This window comes from Metopolophium dirhodum, chromosome 5, assembly GCF_019925205.1.
Source record: "Metopolophium dirhodum isolate CAU chromosome 5, ASM1992520v1, whole genome shotgun sequence".
Lineage (NCBI taxonomy): Eukaryota > Metazoa > Arthropoda > Insecta > Hemiptera > Aphididae > Metopolophium > Metopolophium dirhodum.
The window spans coordinates 6,844,118-6,868,174 of NC_083564.1; the positions used below are offsets into that span (position 1 = coordinate 6,844,118).

At 32.8% G+C, this 24,057-nt stretch overlaps 1 protein-coding gene across 1 annotated transcript; it reads left to right on the forward strand.

Annotated features, from left to right (window-relative positions):
* Positions 1–1,666: 1,666 nt before the first annotated feature.
* On the forward strand, positions 1,667–21,145 carry LOC132944911 (neprilysin-2-like). Its single transcript, XM_061014464.1, is given in 20 exon segments — positions 1,667–1,950; positions 5,319–5,431; positions 6,101–6,145; positions 6,855–7,013; positions 8,336–8,419; positions 10,101–10,318; positions 11,214–11,465; positions 12,631–12,648; positions 12,650–12,730; positions 13,191–13,332; positions 15,380–15,497; positions 15,579–15,675; positions 15,758–15,934; positions 16,624–16,745; positions 16,848–16,906; positions 17,016–17,064; positions 17,211–17,278; positions 17,932–18,059; positions 19,596–19,754; positions 20,824–21,145. Coding segments are annotated over 20 exon segments (2,541 nt in total). The 5' UTR covers positions 1,667–1,681; the 3' UTR covers positions 21,007–21,145.
* The last annotated feature ends 2,912 nt before the right edge of the window (positions 21,146–24,057 follow it).

The following is a 24,057-nucleotide window of genomic DNA, read 5'->3' on the forward strand; positions in this document are numbered from 1 at the left end:
TCCATATTGTATTATTCCCTCTTGACATAGTACGACTGTGGCAGACTTCAAAGGTTCATATATGATACATTAACACAGTGCCGGCTATCTATTTGTTTTATAATAATTACATACCTAACAATATTATTATAATATGGCCTCTGCAAATAAATGCATGATTGACATATTATAATAGTATAGGGCTTTGCAAGGTTATCTTTTTCGGTCTCTCTTGAAGTAAAGATAATAAATACCATCAAAGAATAATATTATATGATATATTATAATATTGATATCGTTGTGTATAGGGCGTCACTCTGATTCAGCGAAGACGTAATAATTTTCGTACATGATGGCTTATTAATCTTTATCATTGGTACTAACTCGAATTTGTATTTTTGTTCGGAAAATCTTTAAGGCGGCCTTTCGCAAACGGCACCCACAATTGATCGAATGTTTCTTTTCATCGTAGATCGGTCCGTCCGGCGGAGGCCTATCACAATATTTTTATCATCTGCCATGCAAATATTAATTGTTATCGAGTTTTTTACCATCTTTTTACACTCATATATATGTGCTGCAGGGCTAGAACTATTATGGTACGTGATTTGGTTGTGGATGTTTGTATTTGGCTGTATCATCTCACGAAATGGGTTACTAATGTCCACACGAGTCGACTCGTATTGATGTTATAAAATATTAGACAATTTTTACAATGCATATTTTTGCATAACATTCAAAGTATAATGCAAACAATATATTATTATTATACATAAATACTACGCGTTATCATTGCGAACACGAACAGTAACAATAATTGTTTAGTGGTAAATTTCGACGGCAGTAATATAAAATATTATTTGAAAAAAAATCATTATTTTGTCAAACTATATTATAGCCTATAGGTGCCTCTGCTTGTGTTTCAAATGAAAAAAATGTTTTTCAAACCTACCGTATAGCTGCGAGATGCTTCGTCAAGATTTTCGAAACCGAGCTTGCGTAAAAACTAACTTTGTGTTTCTTAATCAGTCTATTTAAAAATAATAATCAGAGGGCGGTACAGAGACTTAGTGACCGCGGTATGGGAATATTATTGGTAATTTCATACCGCGTTTATCTCGTACCTCATATTTCGACAAAATCAAAATGCGTATTTTAATATATTTTTTTTAAAATTTATTTAATATGTATTATAATATGCTATAATTTTGTCGGTACGTGTAATTTCGTTACGTGCCGCTAAAGTCCCAGTTTTGCGGCGGTCACGGTCGACGCGGTGAGGTGTGTGAGGGAGGCGAGGGGTGTGAGCGTGTGACGGCAAGTGGACGCGATTGATTGATATTTCGGACACACGCAGAGGGTGGTTTTTTTTTATAATGCCATTTTTATTTAATACGTACGCGCGTGGCATGGTAGCGACACGTTTTACTACCGGACGATCGTGTTGCACATTACGACATGCATAAGATTCCGACGACGTCTTGCATCCGGTTCGCGACGATTCGTTTGGACTCGTGTGACGGGACCTTTTGCAGCGTCTTATTCGGATACCGCTCGATAAGTTTTACCAACGACGATAACAGCAATGACATTTGTAATAATACAATGTCGTAACACGACTCCTCTCGTCCGCGATATCGTTAAAATAATAATATATTATATCAGACAAAAGAATATAATATAATATTATTTCACGTCGAAAATGTCGGTCGCCGACAGCGAGTACGACGGCGTCGCGCATGTGACCACCGATAACCACTATCTGCGTGACTATCACAGGTCGGCGGAGAAGCAGCAGCAGCAGACCGTAGGAGTCGTCGCCGGAAACGCCGGGCCGCCCATTGCAGCCGGACCGGAAGTGCATCAGGCCCATCAACCAATGGCGCCTCCGGCCCTGCAACAGTCGCAGCTTCAGCAGCAGCCCAACGGCGGCGATGTAGGTTTCGTCTCGGTGTCGTCTCGGAAGCACAGGTACTTGTGTGAATGCATGGTTACTGCAGCTCAAATTATTGTTATTATTATTATTATTATTATTACACTGCACACGATCACATTCGACGAGTTTTGAAATCTCATTGGTCGGGTCCCAATCGAGATTTTATCGTTACAGGCTATGCTATGACTTCTGCAGGACTTGAGGGAGGTAAAATATTTTATTATGATGTTATGGTATTACCAGAAAACAAACAACGGAAACGTGGTCTCGAACATATAGAAAACACGAAAATATTTGATCTTGTGAAACGTTTCAAATTTCTATACCACATCGTATTAATAACAACCCGAATTTTTACTTAAGTTTATGCTTGATTTTAATATTTTTATAAAATATAAATTATCATGATATTAATGAAACACGATCTATTGTTTTTACGATTTTAAGAGCTGAAAAACAAAATTATTTCTTCTTCCGTTACTAATCGTTATGAAATCAAAATTAAACGATATCCAAAGCTAATCCCGATTTTGATTTTACCATATGTTTTTTTTTCAAGAAACTGTCGATTGATAATATAATAGGTACTGACAACTGACATAATATAATAAATGATTAGTTTTTATTCGTTACAAATTTCTCGCAGTCTGTTTAACTAAATCAAAGTTTTTAAATGGTGTGCCATATTTTGGCGACAATGTATTCATAAAATTGTGGGTTACAACAACCGAAAATATGATACTCATAACACAGTGTAAAATTTTGCGAACGTTTTACTATTTCATTTTTATTTTATCATATTATTACTATATAGTGATGACCGTTAACGACTTTTTCGTACGTTTTTCAAAAGTTTTTTGTACAATAATTAATGTCGAGCGTTGAACGGTAATTTCTTATTTATTTATTTAGCAGCGTTTGAAGACATATACTCGATTGAAGTGGCAACCGGGTTCCCCTGCAGTTATTTAGCACAAATACCCGACGTCCTGCGTGTACATATATAATAATAATCTTTATTACTGATATCAACCCCGTTTACAATAATAATATGCATTTATAATAACTGAAGTTGGTAATTGGTATATAATATAGATAATAAATAACTTATGCTAACTACAACAAATTAACAAAAATAACATGAATTATAAGTTTTGAATTTGTATCTTTTTAACTTTAAACATGATTCGATTAAATCAATATCAACATACCTATAACTAAAAAATCAATATCTGCAGTTGTATATTACCTGCTGCCATTAATAATATGTTTACGGGTAAGGTTTCTAGTTTTTTTTTTTCTATATATTTTTTAAGTAGAACAAATCTTTAATTTTTATAATAATAATATATATACGAGAACGGTTCTTATCTCTGTCGCGCATTGCTGTTGCAGCAATAACGAGAGAATTAATATCGAATTTAATTAAAAAACATATCGCTAGGCGCACACATTATAAAACTTTATGAGTTAAAAAACAAATAATGCGGATGAAAAAAAAAAATTAAACATTTTAAACATTCAGTCGTGAAAATTGCATTGTACTATTATTTTAATCAATGATGAATATAATGGTCGTAATAGTTATAATAGCTAATAAATATCAAACAATTATATGCTGTTGTTTTTAAGCTCGTGTCTCGACTATATGAAATTCGATAAGAGTATTATTCTAGTGTCGAAACGATTCGTAAATCGCTTTCCGACGACGTACCTACCGATCGTACGATATTCATTACAATAATATTTAAAATAGGTAGGCACATACATTGTATAGGAACGATCATATCGGGTAATATAATATAATATTATGTTATATGATAATCTCGTCACTATACAGGCAGATTTATTTTTTATCGTGGGCATGTCTACCTTACCCGGACATTATGGTTAATAAAATATGTAAAATTGCGCAATGCCTGATTATGGATGAAAAAAATAAATACCATTCGTTGTAATAATAGTATTATGTATTTATTGAGCGATCACACGAAACATTTAGGACAAAATAAACAATATGAATCTTATCGAGCATAACCTAACCTAACCTAACCCTGATCCGTTCGTGCTACCTACGTATATAATTGGGGAAACTTCGAAGCCTATGATTAGAGACGAGAATATCGTTGCAGCGACTGGGTGGCCACACGTCGCCATTTCTTACCTTTAATAGAGGATATTTTATTTAAATTATGATTTTTGGAATGTATTATAACTTTAAAGTTACCACATACTTAAATGCCGTATTTTCAAATTCATATTTTTTTTCATGATATTAAAGGAGTGTCCGGTACAATTGTATTTTGTTCGTACGACATCGATACATTTTACTGTGCATGTATATGAAGTGTAACATTATCTTTTATTTAAAATATATTTATGCATATACATCGAAATATTCGAGTGATAAGTTTCTGAATTATTAAACTTAATGTAGTGGGGATAATAGTTTTCATACCGTGATAATATGAAAATTATAGTAATTATTAATAATGATAAACTAGGTAGGATTTTATAATTTGTGAATATGTTTTCGAACTTAATAACTGCAGTTGTGGGTACTAAACAAAATATAACAACTATAGTTGAATTTCGATAACTCTAATCTCTAGGCGAACACAAATAAATTTAAATTATGTATTTTTCGGGTTGAATGCCTGAAACACAACTTAAAAACACTTCGAAGGGCAAGAAAACAATTTGCGTTATCGAGACTCGACTGTATTTTTTTTTTGATTTTATGCAATAATTATTTAGGGTAATTACTGTCCTTATTAGAACATTGCATTTAATAGCTCAGAAACTATTTCAAAAATGTCTTCGGCAACAGTCTACAGTAAAAAACGGATGTTCTCGTTTGAAAAATTCGTAATATCGTTCGTATCGCTACAGGCCCCTAAAAAACTCCTTAAACGGAGTATAAAATTGTATTATTTTAAAATGTGGATTTTAAGAATAGGTAGGTACTAAAAACTTGAAATATCAAAATTTGATTAACCGCATTGTTTAATGATGAAAGCGGGGAGATCATATTCCCGGTCGATCGTTCCGTGTACATAGAGGTTATTGTCGGCGATAAAGAAATAATTTGGTTAATTGATGTCATAATAAAGTGCGGGAAATTATCGCTAGGCCGTAATCATAATGTCAAATACGAAATGAATTAATTCCCATACCGAATGTATATTATCATAATTGATCGTCACGAAAATTATTACGTCGTGTGGAAAACAATCAATCGTTTCGCTTTTCTCCGATAGCGCACTCGCATTCAGTTTTAAATAATAGCTGTGTATCATAATATAATATATTTTGACCGTCAGCCGTGGCGGTTAGTTTGGTGGCCGAGACAATTTTTGTCCATCCTCAATAAGACTTAATATCAGATGCATCTCTTCGACAGGAAACTCCAAGACGTGTTCCGCAGCAGAAGCTTTCAGGAAAAATGTATAATTGCCTTCGTCGCCGTGCTGGGCTGCGCCGGTTTGGTGCTGACGGTCATGAAAATTCGAGGAGGCAAGTCAAAAATCGGCACTCATCGATCGGTGCACATAAAATAATTAATATTTTATAACCCGTCGCATGACAATAATAATTAGAGCAGTGAATTCGTAGAAAAAAGGCATTATTTTTACCTCGCCTGTGAAACGTAGCTTCCAAAATTTAAGTTAGACACGGATGAATTCAATTTTAAAACTTAATTTTTTTGCAATTTTCGACTTTTTAGGTTTTTTTTTGGCCATTCTAGGTCATTGCTTCATTTTTTTTTTGTTTTTTTTCATTTTTCTTACTTTTTTTGTTGATAATTTTGATAATTTCCGTCGATTAAATCGTTTTACTCACATTATATGAAATATTTTTTATTGTTTCATTTTCTTATAAGTATTTTACCCGCTCGGTGCGCACTGCACACTTAATTAATAATATATTCGACTTAAAACATAGTGTTTACACTTGAAGCTTTTTATATTTTTTTTAAATATAATAATTCATATTAGTATAATACTCATGGTGTATTTTATACTGACATTAATTATAATATAAGATATTTTAATGCATTTAAAGTGCATATTTCGAGATTTCAAGTTTTTTCAATTCACAGCTCTAATTATAATATAGTGCAGTTAACAATAACAGTGTCTTATTGTGGGTACACAATATAATATGTTTTCGTTATTGTTGAAGGTGTTATGAAGAGGACGTGTAGGAGCGATGAGTGTCTAACATCAGGTTTGCATCACCTACTTAAATAAAGTATAATATAATATTATTATTGTACCGATGAAAATAGCGTTTCATGCCATGGTCAGCTTAACCGGCGCCAAGTCTTGGAATCTTGTTCGGATTAAGAAAATGTAGTATGGAACAACGATTATAGTCACGGTGGTGAAATGTGTTACAAAATATATAATAATTATAATATGATATTTCATTCCGAAAAAACGTGTTCCAAAACGATAATAATGATTAGGGCTCGGAAGTCGATGAACTCAAAACAATTAAAAAATTAACTAACAAAATTATGCAATTATGACATAAAATGACCTTAAAAATTACAAATAATGGTTTAAAATAAATAATTTTTTTAAAGTTTATAAAATTAAAATTATTAAAATTATTACATTGTACTTTTAGAGCATATTTGATGTTGTCAAAATCAAATGGACTGTACGATTATTGAAACACGTTTTCAGTTCCAAAAAAAAAAAAAATACGTCGATTTCCGAGGCCTAATAATAATATGATTGTGGGTTAAACTGCAGATATTATGACCCCAACCCCCCACCACAATTCGTCCTGTTCGATAATAGTTCGAGTCGTTCGTGGTGGTTTTATTCATAATGGTTTTCGATGGTATTTTATGATTATTTTCTAATTTTTTTTGTTCGCAATTATTACTGTCGTCGTTGTTTACCGCTTGCACGATGAAAATACTCAGCCGAATCTATTATGAGGTCAATAAACGTGGACGTTGAACCTTGCGACAATTTTTACGAATTCGCGTGCGGAAAATGGCAGTTCAGCCATCATCAGGAATCCGGCAAGCCCAACAATTGGTTCGTCGAAAGATCGCGATTCATTTCTGCAAAAGTAACAAGTGAGTATTATAATAATATATAGTTACGCGACAACAATTATAATAATAATAATAATAATAATAATATAAACGTGGCGTATAATATACATTGTTATTATTGTTTTTTTACACACGACGACACAAGTGGGCGTATAATAAAAATATATAATAATAACCGCGCTGAAAAAAATTGGGGGGTAGAAATCGAAATCGTAGATAAGCCGAGTCGCCTAGCTGCGGTCGTGTCTAAAAACATTTTTCATTTCCCGATTTTCGTATTTTATTTATAATGATACGTACCTGCGATGTGAAAAATTTGTATTGCAAACTGAAAATTAGAGAAAATATCGATCGACGCTTAATACGAATATTTTAAATACTCACAGACAACTCACTTTGAAATTGAAATAACGTAAAAGATAATGTTTTAACCTTAAGCCTACATAATATATATTATATATTATATATTATGTATAATATACCTATATTAGGTCAATTGACTTTAATATGTAAGCAAGGTACAGTTTTTCTGATTTTCTCGATAACTTCTTTTCTATAAAGCAAGGAAACGTTGACTATTATCATATTACGATATTATATTGATACAATATTAATGTCCTGATAAAACCGTGTTTTAAATGTTTGTTTAAAAATATTTTTTTATAAGTCCCGATTTAACAGTGACGAATCTGTTTGGCCGAGTCATAGTTGTTAATCTAAAGTCCAAACAAACACATGATAATAATGTTGGTGCCATTAGTCGAGTATAAATTGAAATCAAAAAGTATATATTAAGTTTACTTAAATATAATTACGAAATAATATATGATATGGTATCGTTAAACGAATTATTTTGATTTGAATCGTTTATACGAATTATAATAATTATACTTAGTCGTAAAAAAACGATTTCTGTATGGCATAAACATATTAGTTATTACTATTATTATGCGTCATAAATATTACGATTTCGTATGATATAATATTATAATAACTCTATCGCCAATTTGTTGAAAGTTATAACTATTTTCAAATGTTCATAATCTTGTTGGACATATTTTGTTGCCTATTATTATTACTTATGTATTTTAATCTAATTTCTATACAGGCTATCTAATGTATTGTGCTAGTAAATCATAAATAAAAAAAAAAAATACATTTTAAAAAATAACATCTTATTCATACGCTTCAACCCAATCGTCGTCAATTGCTATATGTTAATTACTATATTATTTTATTTTCCACCGTTATTGTTTTTATTGTTAATGGCCGTGACTGTGTTGAGCAGATAATAATATTATACACAATGCTTCAAGATATAACCTATTTTCTTTTTGTTTCAGAGATATTAGAAGAACCGGACCGTGAAAGCGATCTGGAGTCGATAAAACAAGCGAGACATCTTTATAGGACGTGTCTGGATACAGGTAAGAGAAATAATATTATATTTAATCGTCTAAACCACAAGCCGACGGGCCCCTCGAGTACAGGAATCCACCCCCTTTTCACGTTGATAATTGTATAATGTGCGATGCGTTTATGAGGGCGGCGGCGGCGTCTCCAAACGTTTGGAGGGTAGCGGCGATTTACTCGACACATGGATATTATTTATCATGATAAAAAAATATAATGCTGTAAAAACGTAAATTATTATACTGTTATTGTATTATACAAGGCACCGCCGCCGATTTGGGTTCGTAATCGTTTGGTCTTCGGGTTTACCTATATATATATATATATATATGTACGGCTATTTAATTTAACGTTCTCGGAACTGGCAACACGCAGCAGTGGCGGTACCCGATCCACCCAAAGTCTGCCGAATATTACGAAAACTGTCTCTATTAATAACGAATGTGTGGAGCGTGAAATAAATAATAACATATACTTATGCGCAGTCTTACGCGGTCGCTCACTAAAATAATATATAAAAACACTGGACAAGAAGTATTTTTCGTAGTCTTGTAAAACGCCCGTACAATATACGTTTTCGACACGAACCGAGTGGGCACCCACGCTAATGCGAGAGAGGGTCGACGGACGGTCGGGCACGCTTTGCTGGGGAGTGGGGGGGGGGGGAGGGGCGTTATTATATTAGACGTCTCGTTTATGATAATCTGTAAAATATAACTATTGTTAGTGCAGTAAAAACGTTAACATATACTTTATTATTAGCACGCCCTTGTCTCCTCTCGCCGCGCTGTAATAAAGTGGAAACTATAGCATATTATCATAGATAAATAATAATATATTGATAGTATTATAGCGACGAATCACACAATCTCGTCTCTGGTACCTGAATATAATAAATTAATATACTTTCACAACAAAAATTGTATTTACGGGGTTCAAACATTAAACATTCCTCTTTTTTAAAAGACGTAAAAAAAAGTCAAACGCGAACCGTAAAACAGAGTTGGTCGATTTCACGCATTGCGATTTGACGTTGTTCGCCTCGGCGACGCTTTTAAAAAATGTTTAGTTTTTATATTTCATTTTTCTGTAACTGAACTGTTCCTGATTGCATTATGAATATTAATAAAATTGTATATAATATGCACTTTTTATCGATATACTCCTACCTCAACTTGGGTGACCAAAACACCTCGAATCAACCGGTTTCAGTTCGGTTCTCAAATTTTGATAGAACTATTTTACTGTTATACTCTTAATCCTCAACAACCATAAACCAATCGGTTTCAGATCGAATTAAAGTAGATACCTAGTGTAGGTATATTTAAAAACAACATCTCATCCACACTGACATACTATATCGTATTGTTCTCAGAGGTAGATAAATACTATAATTTATTTCGCCTCAAATATGATTTACAATTAACCGCGTCAGCTCGTTTTTTCCTTCACTGGCCTACATGTTATAAACAGTGCCATTAAGACATAATAATTATATGATTATTAACATTTTTCTAAATTATTTCGTGTTGTCGGTGGCCGTGGATCGGCTGTTGTATAAAGAAAATATATAGATACCGATCGGCGGTAGACCTTTTGATACAAAAACGACCGACACATAGACTTTTGAGTTTATCTGATAAAATACAATATATATATACGTATACAGTGTGTGTGTTTGGTTGTTACCCGCAGACACACTAAACAATTTGGGATACGAACCGGTCTTTGAGTTCCTGGAAAAAGTTGGACTGCCGCGGAGGTTTCCGGACTTTACCACTACCTCATACCTCAACGGGTCCACGTTTAACGTGGCGCGGAGCCTGGCGCTGATCGAGCGGTACTTTGGAGTCGATCTCATGTTGCAATTGTCCTTAGAACTGAACCCGAAAACCAACCGAACGATCATCACTGTAAGTATAAACGCGAAGTACCCATACGGACATTATATTAATAGTGCAGAAGGTATGTGCCTTAAGACAATTAGAACGTACCCACCTAAAATGCTTTAAAACATAACGACAATAAAATATTTTATAATACATGAGGTTTACGTTTGTGTCGGGTATAAAACGACATTAAACGGTAGTGATAAACGGCTGGGTCGAACTATTTTTGTATGTCTTTTAATAGGCAAGTCGAGTTTAAAGTTTTATAATAACATAATATTTTATTAAGAAATAGTAGTTTTGGTCAAGGCGATGTTAGTGCGCTATATATTTTTTCTACCCCCATTTCCAACATGAAAAAAACCGTGTTAACCCAAAATATATTTGTACGCGTGGTCAATGAGTGAAGTCAACGGTTCTAAAACTGTTTGGAGTTCGACAATCGATATTATCTAATCATTATAATAGGTCCATAAAAATGTATTTCTACGTTTAAATATAAAGTTAAATAATAAATAAAATACGAAACCGATGGTTACATAAAACCCTTGAAAAATATATCAGACAGAAACCTACAGTAGGTAGTGCACAAACCTCCCCCCCGCCTTATTTTCGGAATTGAGAAATGTCAAAAATGTTTGATATTTTTCGTGCGTACGTATTTTGTCTATTTTAACTTTTAAGATCTAATTGTATAACCTACGACGCGTTAGCATAATATTAGTATAGGTACAGCGTGGGACCTAAACACGCGTCGTCGACTCATACGTCGAAATTGCAATACAAAATCGCTAAACATGTCACGGTATATCGATAAATCGTGTCGAACGGTCGCGGCCAAAACGGTTTATTTAGGGGGTTTCGACGTTTTGCTCGATTTTTCGTTTTACCGGTGAATTCTTATTTTTGTCCGCTTCAGGTTGGGCCCGTGACGAACATTGTTTCGCCATTGCCTGAACCGCTGTTCGACCACCGCCGCAACCGAGTCGGTGACCAGCGACCTCGTGACGTCTCCTCCTTCGACCGAGAAGCGGAAACCTCACGACTAGTCATAGCCAAAGTCCAATACATGGTGGGTGTCATCACGAGTATGTTCCCCGACGAATATTTCAACATCTCCTCGCTGAACCACATTTGCCTCAAAATCATCGTTTTGGAAGTGACGTTAAAGGTACCTATAATTGTTTTAATTACGCGTTAAATGTATTATAATTTATAGCACAAACTACGATATTAAACAGGACGATCCATTCAAACGTCTATAAATTAAATTTTACCAGTCAGGTTTTATACACTGTAATGTATTTATAATATACTAGAAAAAAACGTTTGGGCCAAACAAATTCTGTGCGGTTGGTGACTCCACCTCTGACTGCCGTCGGCCAATTCACACCAGACATTTTAGGTAACGATCACACCTAAGTGCGAACGAATTCCAAATGCGTACTTCATTAAAACGGTTTTTTTTCCTTACTCAGTGTTAAAACTCTACAGCCTTGTGGAGTCTTAAATATTGAATGCGATGGATAAAACGCGGTTGGAAGACGACAGCCGGCAGGTTACTATGATTTCAAATATCCCGCCAACGGCTATTGCTATCTGGTGTGACTCTTGTAGTACGCGGAGTCGCCAACCTTACTTGGCCCAAACAGTGGTTCATAAGTAGGGCTCGGAAGTTGATGCATTTTGCATATTTTTTTGGAACTTCTTAGACGATTTTTTCTTAGTTTTTCGACATATTGTTTAGTCATTTTCTACTAGTTTAAAGAAGCTTAGCTTCAAGTCATTGTTTTCCTGATGACTCTATTGCTGAAGATTAGGCTCATTTAAAATTTCTCCCAATTACTTGAGAGAATTTTTAACATAAAAAAAAAACATAAAAATTTATTTTTATTCATTTTAAACCATTATTGGTATTTTTTTATAATTTTTAATTCATGATTGCATATTTCATTTAGGTCATATTTTAATTGTTTTGAGGTCATCAACTTCCAACCCTATTCATAACACTAAGTCATAGCTTTGTCACTTCAGTAGGCCTTAATTATCTGGTCACCATAAATTCGTATTCAGTTTATTCACCCAAGTGACATAAATTGCATACGAAAAATAAACATTCTGTTTAAATGTCATTTAGTTTTTTTTTTTATGAAAGTGTACTTCCTATCAGCAAATATAATGACATAGGTATGTACTGTAATGTATTATTAATTTAATATATTTAAAAAAAAATGTATTATTATTTATTTGAAACAATAAAAATATGTTGAATATTAATTAGAACAAAAGTTGTTTCTGTTACAGCCCAAATATTATCTATACTCTATTTTTTACAGAAAAATTTAGACTTGGAAAAAAAAACCGAAAGAATTCACAACCAGGGACCTTAGTGATTACATGCATTCGAACACGTCAGACTCATTTGATGAGAAATTGGTACCACAACATTTTATAGATATTGAGCGGAGCGTAATACTGCTTTCACAGTGATTTTAGTTTTTCGTTTTCAAGTCAACAACGACTTTAATTTTGTAAGGACGTTGATTGGTCCTACAGGATATTATGAAAAGATATTCTAAGACATTAAAATTGAATACAAGATTAACTATAAATACCTCATTTTAACCAAACCAAAACAGTAAAAAAATCTAATTTTTAATTTTTTTCGGTCACTATTTTAATATTGGAGAGACGATCCTCTAAGAGGCTGACCTTGTAAGTTGAGCTCTCCCGGGAATCGTTTTTCGAATACAACATTATGATTATAATTATCGCTACCTATTTATATATAGTTTATAATAATTTTAATTAATTACCGTTCACTAGGTTTTGCATTTTCGTGTTTTTTTTCAAGAGTATGACTCAATCTCATTTGTATTTATTCCATTCGATATAGTTTGACTGGCAATCGTTTATCGATCATTTTACCTTGGAATCAAATTTCACATGGACGATGGACGATACAGTGCTGGTCCGGGATCAGGATTATTTTTTGGAACTCCAATGGAGGTTAACAGACACACCTCTAGAAGAAATTCGTAAGTATATATGTAAATTTATTTTTATAAAATAAGTTCTTTCAAGTTTTCAACACGTCTCAAAGTATAAAAAAACAAAAATTATAAACATCACGTAATCTTAGAAACGTAATAGTATATTGTGTGGCAAGGGCGGGAAGAGAGCTATTTCAGTCGCGGGCGACTTGGGATTTCCACTTTACTGCCCGGCACTATTAGGGATTCCTACTTTACCACCCGCTGGAGGGAAAAAGGACGCTTTCCAACGCTTCAACTGCAATCGAAAACCAAACTTTCGGTGCAGGCGTGACAAAAAAAAATGTACGTACCAAACTCGTCATTCGATTTGGCGTCGTTGAGATGTTATTAATTCGGTTGAAGGGTCTCATTCAACCGTATCATATTGAGGTATACAAAATACAAGACATAGACAGTAAAACAATTTATTCTCCACGGTAAGAAACGAGTAGGATTTTTCCCTTACCCAAGTTGGTATACGCGGTAAATTCGACAAACACCAGAAGGAAATAAATTGTCGAACCATTCGCGTTCAATCGTTCTACTTCCGACCACTGAAGCACCAGTTGTAAGACTGAGTTCGTGAAATTGTCATACGGATCTGCACATAATATTTTAATGTAGGTACACAATTGAGCGCATTATAGGCGTGTTCCCGTTTTATTGTTGACCGGTAGAAACGAGAGAAAGCTACTGTTTTCACGAAAAAAATATAACATTATAAATTCATAATAAAAATGTGTCATTGACAATATTATTCCGTAATTTTTTCCTTGTTTACGAACTACATCGATAATTAGAATAAAAATTTGTATATAGTATTAGGTATATGTGGATTCACTTAATAATATTATGTATTAATGTATTATGTACGCAGTATTAGGTATACCCATTTATTGTTACCATTTTATTACCATACTTATACGATCAACAATTTTCACGAAGATTTCTATAAATTTCTGTGCATTATTTATCTATATTTATTGATCTTTTACATTTTTATTTTTGAAAAGATAAATAAATAAACGAATGATATAGGTACCGTGAATTAAGCCTAATTTGGGCACTGGTTAATACGGGCAAGCAGCGCAATGTGGCCAAAATGCTCTGGTCCCAATTGCAACGTATACTAACTAACTAGTTTTGGTTTATTTTGGCAAATAATTTTGGTCCCGACGTGTCCACATTAAGTGGAATCCACTGTAGTGTATATACCTATAAATACGAATGAGTCTCAAATCCAGTGTAGTGCATTATCTAAATAACAATATTTAGTATATCTTTATCTTATCGAGATATAAATAAAACTGTTATCCGATCGACCTGCAGAGAATTAGATAATATTTTTATTGATTTCACTTGATTTTTTCCGTTTTTCTATAACTTTCAATACTTATTTGAAATGTAAAACAATGTGCCATATGCCACAATTAGTTGACAAGGCATTATCCGAACTGCGTAATAATTATTTAAAATGTTAGCATGTTTAAAACCAAACAAAATAAATTTTCAAATTTTTTAGATTTCATTATTTGCATTGATTATGTTTTTTTGCTATAAATCAATTTTTTTTAAAAAAAAGTCACTATTTTATTAAACAATAAAACTAGGTGTCCAGATAATTTAAAATGTCCAATACATTATTATGCGTCAAACGTTCCTTTTTTTATATCCAAATTTATTAATTTAATCTATATCATTTTTTTATATAAAATAATAAATTATATTAACTAAAAAATCATAAATATGTGTATACATTATAATTTAATTTATAAAGTCTTAAAAAACCCAAAAACTGTATGGTTATCTGTTTGTTTTATCCAGATACATTTTCAACGCATTAGATAATGTATCTTATCTAGATAATTTTAAAGTTATCTTTGCACAACACTGTTTATACCACTGTTATAATATAAATAAACAAAAACTTGATTCCTCATTGGTATGGAGAGGACATGTCACACAAACTTTAGTCCGCAATAATAATGAAACAACATTTTTGTAAGCGATGATATAGTATGATTATATAGTATGTAACAAACTATTTCAGAACAATTTCTTTGGTGGAGAATCGTGGAGTCTTTAATTCCGCACACCACTGTGCAGATGGCAGACATGAAATCAAAATTTAACACGATAGCAGTACCGTTGTCGCTAAAAATAAACAGGTATAATTTTGACGCTCGTGCTTCTTCCAAAAAAATTTAAACATCCATTAAAAACGTATTCACCCGTATCGTTTGCCTTAGAAAACAGTTTTGTACGTCAGTGGCCAGGTCTTTCGTGAAGGGCCCCATTGCCTACGAGTTCTACGTTCGCGACAACCTGAAAGGGACTACGTCGAAGGTGAATAATTCATTACTATTATTATTATTATAACACGTAGATATAGACCAGGTCGTAATGGTTATTTTATTTCTCGAACAAGATCCAAATGATGATCAGACAACTACAGGGGGCGTTCAGTGACATGATAAGTGAATCCGATTGGGCGGATGAGGCCACGAAAAAAGTGGCTACCCTAAAGGCGAACGCCATGAGAATCGGAGTCGGTTATCCGACAATATTTGAATCGCCGGACGAGTTGGAAAAAAACTACAACTACGTAAGAATACTGTAAATAATATATTATAATATTATATTATAATTCATAAATCAGTTGAACAAGATCGGCTTTGATGCTCTAAAATGCCTCAGGAAATAATATGAATGCATTTGTGTCCTAAATAATTACTTCTAAAATATTATGCTAAAAAAGTAAACAGAATCCTATGGGTTAAAAGTTTGGTGGAAAAATACAGTAAAAATGCAAATACTAACCGATGAGTGCCAATGCATTACATCCCGTGCTTATTTTAATACATTTTTCGACAAAAGAGTTTCGTGGATAAATATGACGAAAAACCCGAATAAAGAGTATGATATAATATAAGTTAGAAAATAATACGCACATAAATAATTTAAATACAAATTCACAAATTCCGGTGTGGCGGTGAAAGAATTCATATTATGGGGAGAAAATATTATTAGGTTAATAAAAAAGAAATTTCGTCTAACAATAGTTTATTATTTGCAACCTGTTGTAACCATTACTCACGACAACAGACTGTTAAGGGACAACATTATTCTATACGAACGAGTTATGATCGAATTATTTTGGTTATACAATTTTTAATCTCTCCGTCGGGTGCAACTCACGTTACTCCGCAAATATTATTATAGTGTAGTCTTCACTGTCCGATTTGCGACTAAAGAAGCAGAATAATATTATATTTTATGACATCTGCCGATTAGATCATAGTCAAAGATGACCAGTACCTTCAGTCCATGTTGGACATTAAATCCTACGAAGTCGCTTTCGTGCTGGGAAAGGTGGGGGAAGAGATCACCATGCAGGATGAATCAGGTCCGAAGACGTAAGTACACGACATTAAGTATTATAATATTATATTTTCGATCATATAAATGTATAATTATTATTTCGTTCGAAACCTCGCGACCGATCGACGTTGTTGCAGAGTCGTGACGGACCCATTGGAAGTGAACGCGTATTACAATCGAATGGACAATTCCATCAGTGAGAATAATATTATCCAAACTCATAATATTATGCACCGTTAATTTTGTTGTATACCTGACGCAATAACATATTTTCATCTTTTTTTTTCATGTTCGCCGTCCCGCAGACATTCCGTCCGGAATTTTACAGATGCCGTTTTTCTACAAGGGAGTCGAGTAAGTCGAGACGCGTCCGACCACATATCATACTATTTAGATTTCTCAAAACCTAAATTACTTTTTAACCTGATTATTATTGTGTTTCGTTTTTCTGTATGATTCGCCTTATACCATCGATCACTATTTTCTACGCGTCGTTGCAGTGTCGTAAACTACGGAGCCATCGGTACGATCCTCGGACACGAAATCTCGCACGGATTCGACATCGAAGGTATATGCGCACATATTATCGACACATAGTTCCGTTATTTTAACAGGTGTATTTTAACGGTTGGCGGAGGTGCAGTTCACCGGGGCTGAGTTGTTATTGTTTAAAAATGACCCACCCCTGTTTATTATTGTCAACTGTTATGCACGGGGCTTGAAACCGATATTAGATGCCGATTTTGAATACTGGTCAAAACCGTTAAAACCGAAATCGATAACGAGTCCGAAAACAAAATCGAAAAAATTCAATACCGGTAATCAAAACCAAAATTGAAATCGGAAAAAATAAAAACCGGTTTTCAAAACCAAAAACGAAATCAGAAAAAATAAATACTGACACCCAAAATTGTCGGTTATTTTTCTGGACTTATTCATGGATTCAGTTTCATCCTCGAATACAATATATTGGTATCTATCGGAAATGTTTTTTTTTAAATTTTTATCAAAAACGTTAGTATGAAATACCAAAAGTAAATTAAATCGAATATTATATGGCTTAAAAGTAGCCATTTTTTTTTAAGTGGGCTTCCGATATTATAGTGGATGCACCCCGGGTCTCCGAGACTTTGATCCGGTACCACATCACCATATACCACATACCCGTCACAACATTAACGTTACGTACAACATTAAATTTTTATCGTCGTCGCTGTTCAGGTAAAGACTACGATATTCACGGCAAGAAGACGTCGCAATGGTCGCATAACGCGGTACAAGAGTACTTGAAGCGGGCGCAGTGTTTCGTCGAACAGTACGATCAGTTTGTGTTGGACTCAGACAACAATGTGAGCACTACACAATTTTACTATAATATTATTGTTCGCGGGTGTGGGTCCACAGTATACTATCAGGAACGTAATGCGCATAAGATAGACTTGGGTGATAATACGGTACCTAGGACTAGTTTATTATCATGTTTTTACCGTTTGAAAAAACAAATATTCGACCGACCGTTTATAAAATTCGGTGCGTTCATTGGCGGGTACAATTTCATTCGTTTCGATAATATTGTATAACATTTGTCGAACCGAAATATTAAGACAATGTAGGTATATATGTTTAGCAGCACAACGGACAACGATAATAATGTCATCGTTTTTACGATCTTGTTTGACATGATAATCAGGGTTGCAAGAAAAACGTTTAAAATGTTTTAAGCAATGTTTTTTTTGTTTTAAACGTTTTTTTCAAATGTTTTTCAACATTGTTCTAAACGTCTTTTTTTGTTAAAAATGTTGTTTTCGTTTACATTGAACATACATTTTGTTTGAAGTTTAAACCATAAACAATTTTTTTTCAATAGGTAATCCTTTTTTTATTCACGTTAAGGGAATCAGGGCAGTTTATAGGCCCCAGGGAAGTTTTTTGAGTTTACAACAAAATTCAGATTCATTTCTTTCGACTATTTTAAACACTTAGCTCGTATTGGTTTATTTTTTTCTTTAATTTCTATAAATTAGTTCCAAATCTTGTCTTTCTTTCGGCCAGTCGTCATATTAAGTCAACGATTAACGAATATACTATTCGGAATAGTGAATACTAACACATTAATATAAGTAGGTGGTAGGTATAAGTTATAACTGACAACCGTATGACTTATACAGTATATGTGTATAACAATTAAAATGGCTTATAGACTATTAACCATTAAAATCAAAACATAATCATATTTTAATATATGGACTATCGGCTATCAGTTATCAGTTGTGTTCATGATCTATTGACTATTAATTGTGTGTATAAGTTTCCCCATGTGACCATGCGACAATTTACAATACCTAGTCAAATAGTCAATATTGTTGTTAATTTTTATCAATTCATAGTTCAAACGAATAATCTCTGACTGAACACTTACAATTTATATAGAATATAAAATAAAAACTTTTGTTTTTTTTTTTGTCTTAAATAAAACGTTTTCAACGTTTATTCTAAAGATCTGTTTTAAACGTTTATGTATAAAACGTTTAAAACAAATCCACATGTTTAAAACATTTTAAACAGATGTTTAAGACATTTTGTTTAAAACACTTTGCAACACTGAAGATAATACCTAATTGTACATCATTATAATACAACAATTTAGTGTCGCATTATACTGTTGTGAGTTATCGTCGCTGCAGTATATTAACATCGCAAAATATTTATCACAACATAAATCTTTTTTCTGGAGGGGTGCCGCCGCGGCGTCCGTGTCCCGCCTACAAATTCGCGTCTGAATAATATTATATAGCATAGTTACCGTTACCGGTTTACCACGGTATACATTATTTATAATAATATCGGTCGTCCTGATCATCGGTGCGTTTCATACTGTTTTTCAGCTAAACGGCACGCACACTTTAGCCGAAAACATGGCCGACAACGTGGGACTGAAGCAGTCGTGGAAGGCGTACAAATCGCACAACGTCGGCGAAGAATTTCGTTTGGCAGGACTCAAGGAATACTCCAACGACCAGCTGTTCTTCTTGTCCTACGCGAACGTGAGTGACCCGGAAAAGGAGTTGTGCCCGATCTGATCGGATCGCATCATATTGTCTCATCCGCAGTCTTCTCTTTCATTAGACTTCATCACTCACGCTATCACATCGCATCGTCAATAATTATTCTTCTACTGTTCTCCACTCTCGTCTGACTGAAAAATATATAACGCCCATAACGTTTTTCTATAAATTTACGGATTAGACGAAGTCTGCGAAAGATATTAATGACAAATAATATTACAGCCGCCGGCCACATAATATTGTTATACATTTTTTATTAAATCTCTAAGACTGTAGTAGAACACGCAGCCGTTGCAATCCGCATAATAAGTTATAGTGATGATTTCTGTTCGTATTATCCCTATCGGAATCGCAGGTAGAGTGTCGGTTACCATGATATTGTTTTGCTTAATATTTTAATATTTTATTATTTTAACTGATAAGAGCTATAATAATATATTTAATATCAAGTTTTTGTACTTAGGGTTTCTCTGCGTTGTTATTAATTTCAATTCGAATCACCAGAGTGTCAATAATGATTGTGAGGCACATAACATCACTTTCCTATTCGAATACGTAAAAATATAATAATTTTTAACTTCCTAACGTCTGCGCCATTATTCTTTTGAGCTCTGGTTGAAACTCCGAACACGATACGAGGTTCTAGACAAGCGCACGCAGAGGATTTCAAACGATTTCAATATTGCGATATTATTACGACAACACGGCGTTTCGGTTAGGCTATTTAGCTACATCTGCGTGTCAGACGCACATTTCTCCCGTATCGTAGGTTAGGCTAAAAATAATATAAAATGTAAAATAATAATATTATATTATGACCGCGATGTGAAACGTGTGATGTGGGCGGTGAAACGCGTTAGAATGCATTCACAGAGCTTACTCGAAATATATTATTAAAGGCATTTACTGGTCGGACGAACCTATAATAATAATAATAATAATATTATAAACTGTGCGCTAATATTATTAAGACGTCACGTCACTATAATATAATATCATGTGAAACGTTATCGATAACGATAATATTAATACTGTCGTTGTACAACAGGTGTGGTGCCAAAATCCGGAGGATGAGAAATCCGAAAAAATTGACATTTTCGGCAACGACGAGCACAGCCCCAGCTTCGCCCGGGTGTTGGGTTCGTTGAGAAACAGTCCTGAGTTTGCGGACGTTTGGAAATGTCCGGTCGGAAGTCCCATGAACCCTTCCAAGAAATGCTCCATGTGGTGAACGCCAAACGCAACGCCACGCCGTGTGCGCGTACTCGACGATTATTATTAATATTATTATAATTATTATAATTATTTTATAACTATTATTATTATTATTATTATTATTATTATAATTATAACTATTATTATTATCATAATTATTGTTATTTTCATCGTTCAGGCGCTTCGTGTAATGGAATATGATAACCTAGTTTTTCGTTTTGTACAACGAAAGAGATACGCTATAGGTATTATGTCTGTTTTCTCGTCATCCGCAAATGAGACCGTTCGCATTTGTAATATAGGTATTATGATAGTATTATTATGATAATGATACGTATTCGTATATCAAATAGCAATTGAAAATTATTTTTCCTCCTTCGCAGCAACCTTAAAATTGTACAATGTTTGTAATGCGTAGGTAAGTACTTCATAACAAATCACGGCCAACCTATAGTTCAACCACAGAGATGATTGTTTAATTTGTATAATAATATGCCGCAGTCCAATAATCTATACTGACATGATAATACAAAACAATGTTATTTTTTTTTTTTTACCGAACCACTATATTATACGATTATGACAAGAAATGTCCAACGTGGCTTTTGAATTTTGATGACACATTAAAATAAATTAATCTGTAATAATACTGCAGTTGCGGTGCAGTGGATGATTAAACAAAAAAGTTAAAGGTATATTTACTATTTAGAGTTTAGGATTTTATAGTTCATATCATGAGATAAAACAAATTACTTTTTAGTTTGGTTAGGTTACCGAAGAGTTGTCAGTTAACAATATTACCCATATTACGGGTAGACAGGTTTTAGTTTTGAAAACGGATTTTTAATTAATTTGAAAGTTAAATATGTTTTTATAAAGCATATTTTCATAATTAAAACTGAATTTCTTTTATAAAAAAAAAAATATAAAAACGTACCATATTTACGTTGGTTAATATTTATGTTAAAAAATAAATATTAAAAATATTTGATTTTATTATGTGTTAAAACATCGGCAGTATGCTTGTTAGCTAATGAATCAAAATCTGTTTAAAAAAAATTGGATCCGTTAAGCCAATATGGCCAAGTCTAAAGTCTGATTCAAGTTTAAAGGGATTCAACATTGTTTTTTAAATCTATGAGTTGTTTTATATCCTACATAAAATAAATAAATTATTATATTATACAATAATTTATAAAATGCAAAAAACGTACTGAAAAACTGTAATGACGAGTAAAAATTATTGTGAAATAGTTCTCAAACAAGTTTACGTAAAATATTGATTAATTATATCAATAATAACGTAATTTTGATATTATATCAATTTGTTGTAATATTTAAAAATGAATACAAATCCTAAAAGGACCTAAACAGAGTTTTTTTAGTCATCATGATTTTAATATTATAATATTCACACCCAAAATATTATGTTCCGAAAACGATTTATATTTTTTTTTTTTTAAATACACAGTCAGTGTTTCTGGCTTATTACCGTAATTTTTCAAATAAAATCTTAACTCGACTATTACAGTATTTAGCATTGCAATATTGTATTTATAGACAATTTATAAACCAGTTGAATCGATATTCATTTAATTTAGGCGGTAAATAAAGTGCACATAGGGTATAAGGCTATAACCATTGATTAAAGAAATGAAATAAACTAATGGGTGACGACAGCGCTTCTTAACGGCCACATCCAATTTTCGTCAATATTTCGCGTCGCGTAAATACGGACCAGTGAGATATATAGATAAAACCAATGCTATAACTAAAACTTGATAAAAATAATAAAATTTGTGTAATTTGTGACCTTGGCCGACTTTAAATAGTGATTCAAAATCGTCTCCCGTCAACTGTCCAATATCGATTTACAATGCAGATCGCTAAAGTTTATCATTGTACACCTTATAATGTGTCACGTTGTTGCGAAATTATATGACGTAGGTGCCATCCCATAAAATTTCCAACAGAATCAATCAACCGCTTTCAAGTGCTTGTTAAAATTTTTGTCGACCTCGACCCACTTACTTATTTTTTGAACATAGTTAAACACACGACATGTAATACGAAATATACTGAATAATACAATTTATGAACAAATTGAAACATTAAAATATTATCTTAGTCACTGTTCTTATTGTGAACATTTTGAGTTTCCATAAACGGTATTGATAAGTATTTTTTTTTATAAAAATAAGCTACATTGTCTTTTCGAGTATAGGTGCTAAATGTAGGTACTATAATAGTTATTATTATTGGTGCGACCGAATGGGTACAAAAACGAAATAATACAAAAACGTAACTGTACATTTTGGTATATTTTTCTTAAACCTATTGAACAGATTATACTTAATAAATTAAATAGTTTCTACTCTAAATGGTAATTACAGATAATTATTAAAATATATTTATATATTATAGTAACTAGAGTAAACAAAAAAAAAAAAACAAAAAAAAGAACAATAGTTAGGTACATTGTCTTGAACCCAATATATATAAATTTATATTATATATATAGAGAATTTCCAAAAATATATGTCTGTACATTGAGCGTTTAAACAATAGTATTACGCATATATATATAGTATTACGCTTGAGGAAAATAAAATCATTTTACAAAAGAACCGAAACTACGATAGTAACGTACATATACATATATTTATATATATTATATATTATAATATATCATATATACTTAATTCGGCTTCAGAATGCGAGCAAAAAAAAAATCGCTCGCACAATGTATTTATAAATTATCACATAAATATTTAAATTTTTTATATATTATATATTACAAAACGAATTTTCAACATCTTCTTTTTCTTCTCGTTCTCATCTCTTCTCCTCTTATTCTTCTTCATATTCTTCTTATTATTATTCTTCGTCTTCATATTCTTAATGAATTATTATCTCTTTCTTTTTTAAAATATACAATTATTCAGCCTTCGTACGAAAAAAAAAAAACGACAGCAACAACAATAACAACAACAACAGTTCATCGGAATGTTGTGTCAAACTATCCGTTCCGAGGGGAAGACATATGATAATAGGCATGTTAATTAGA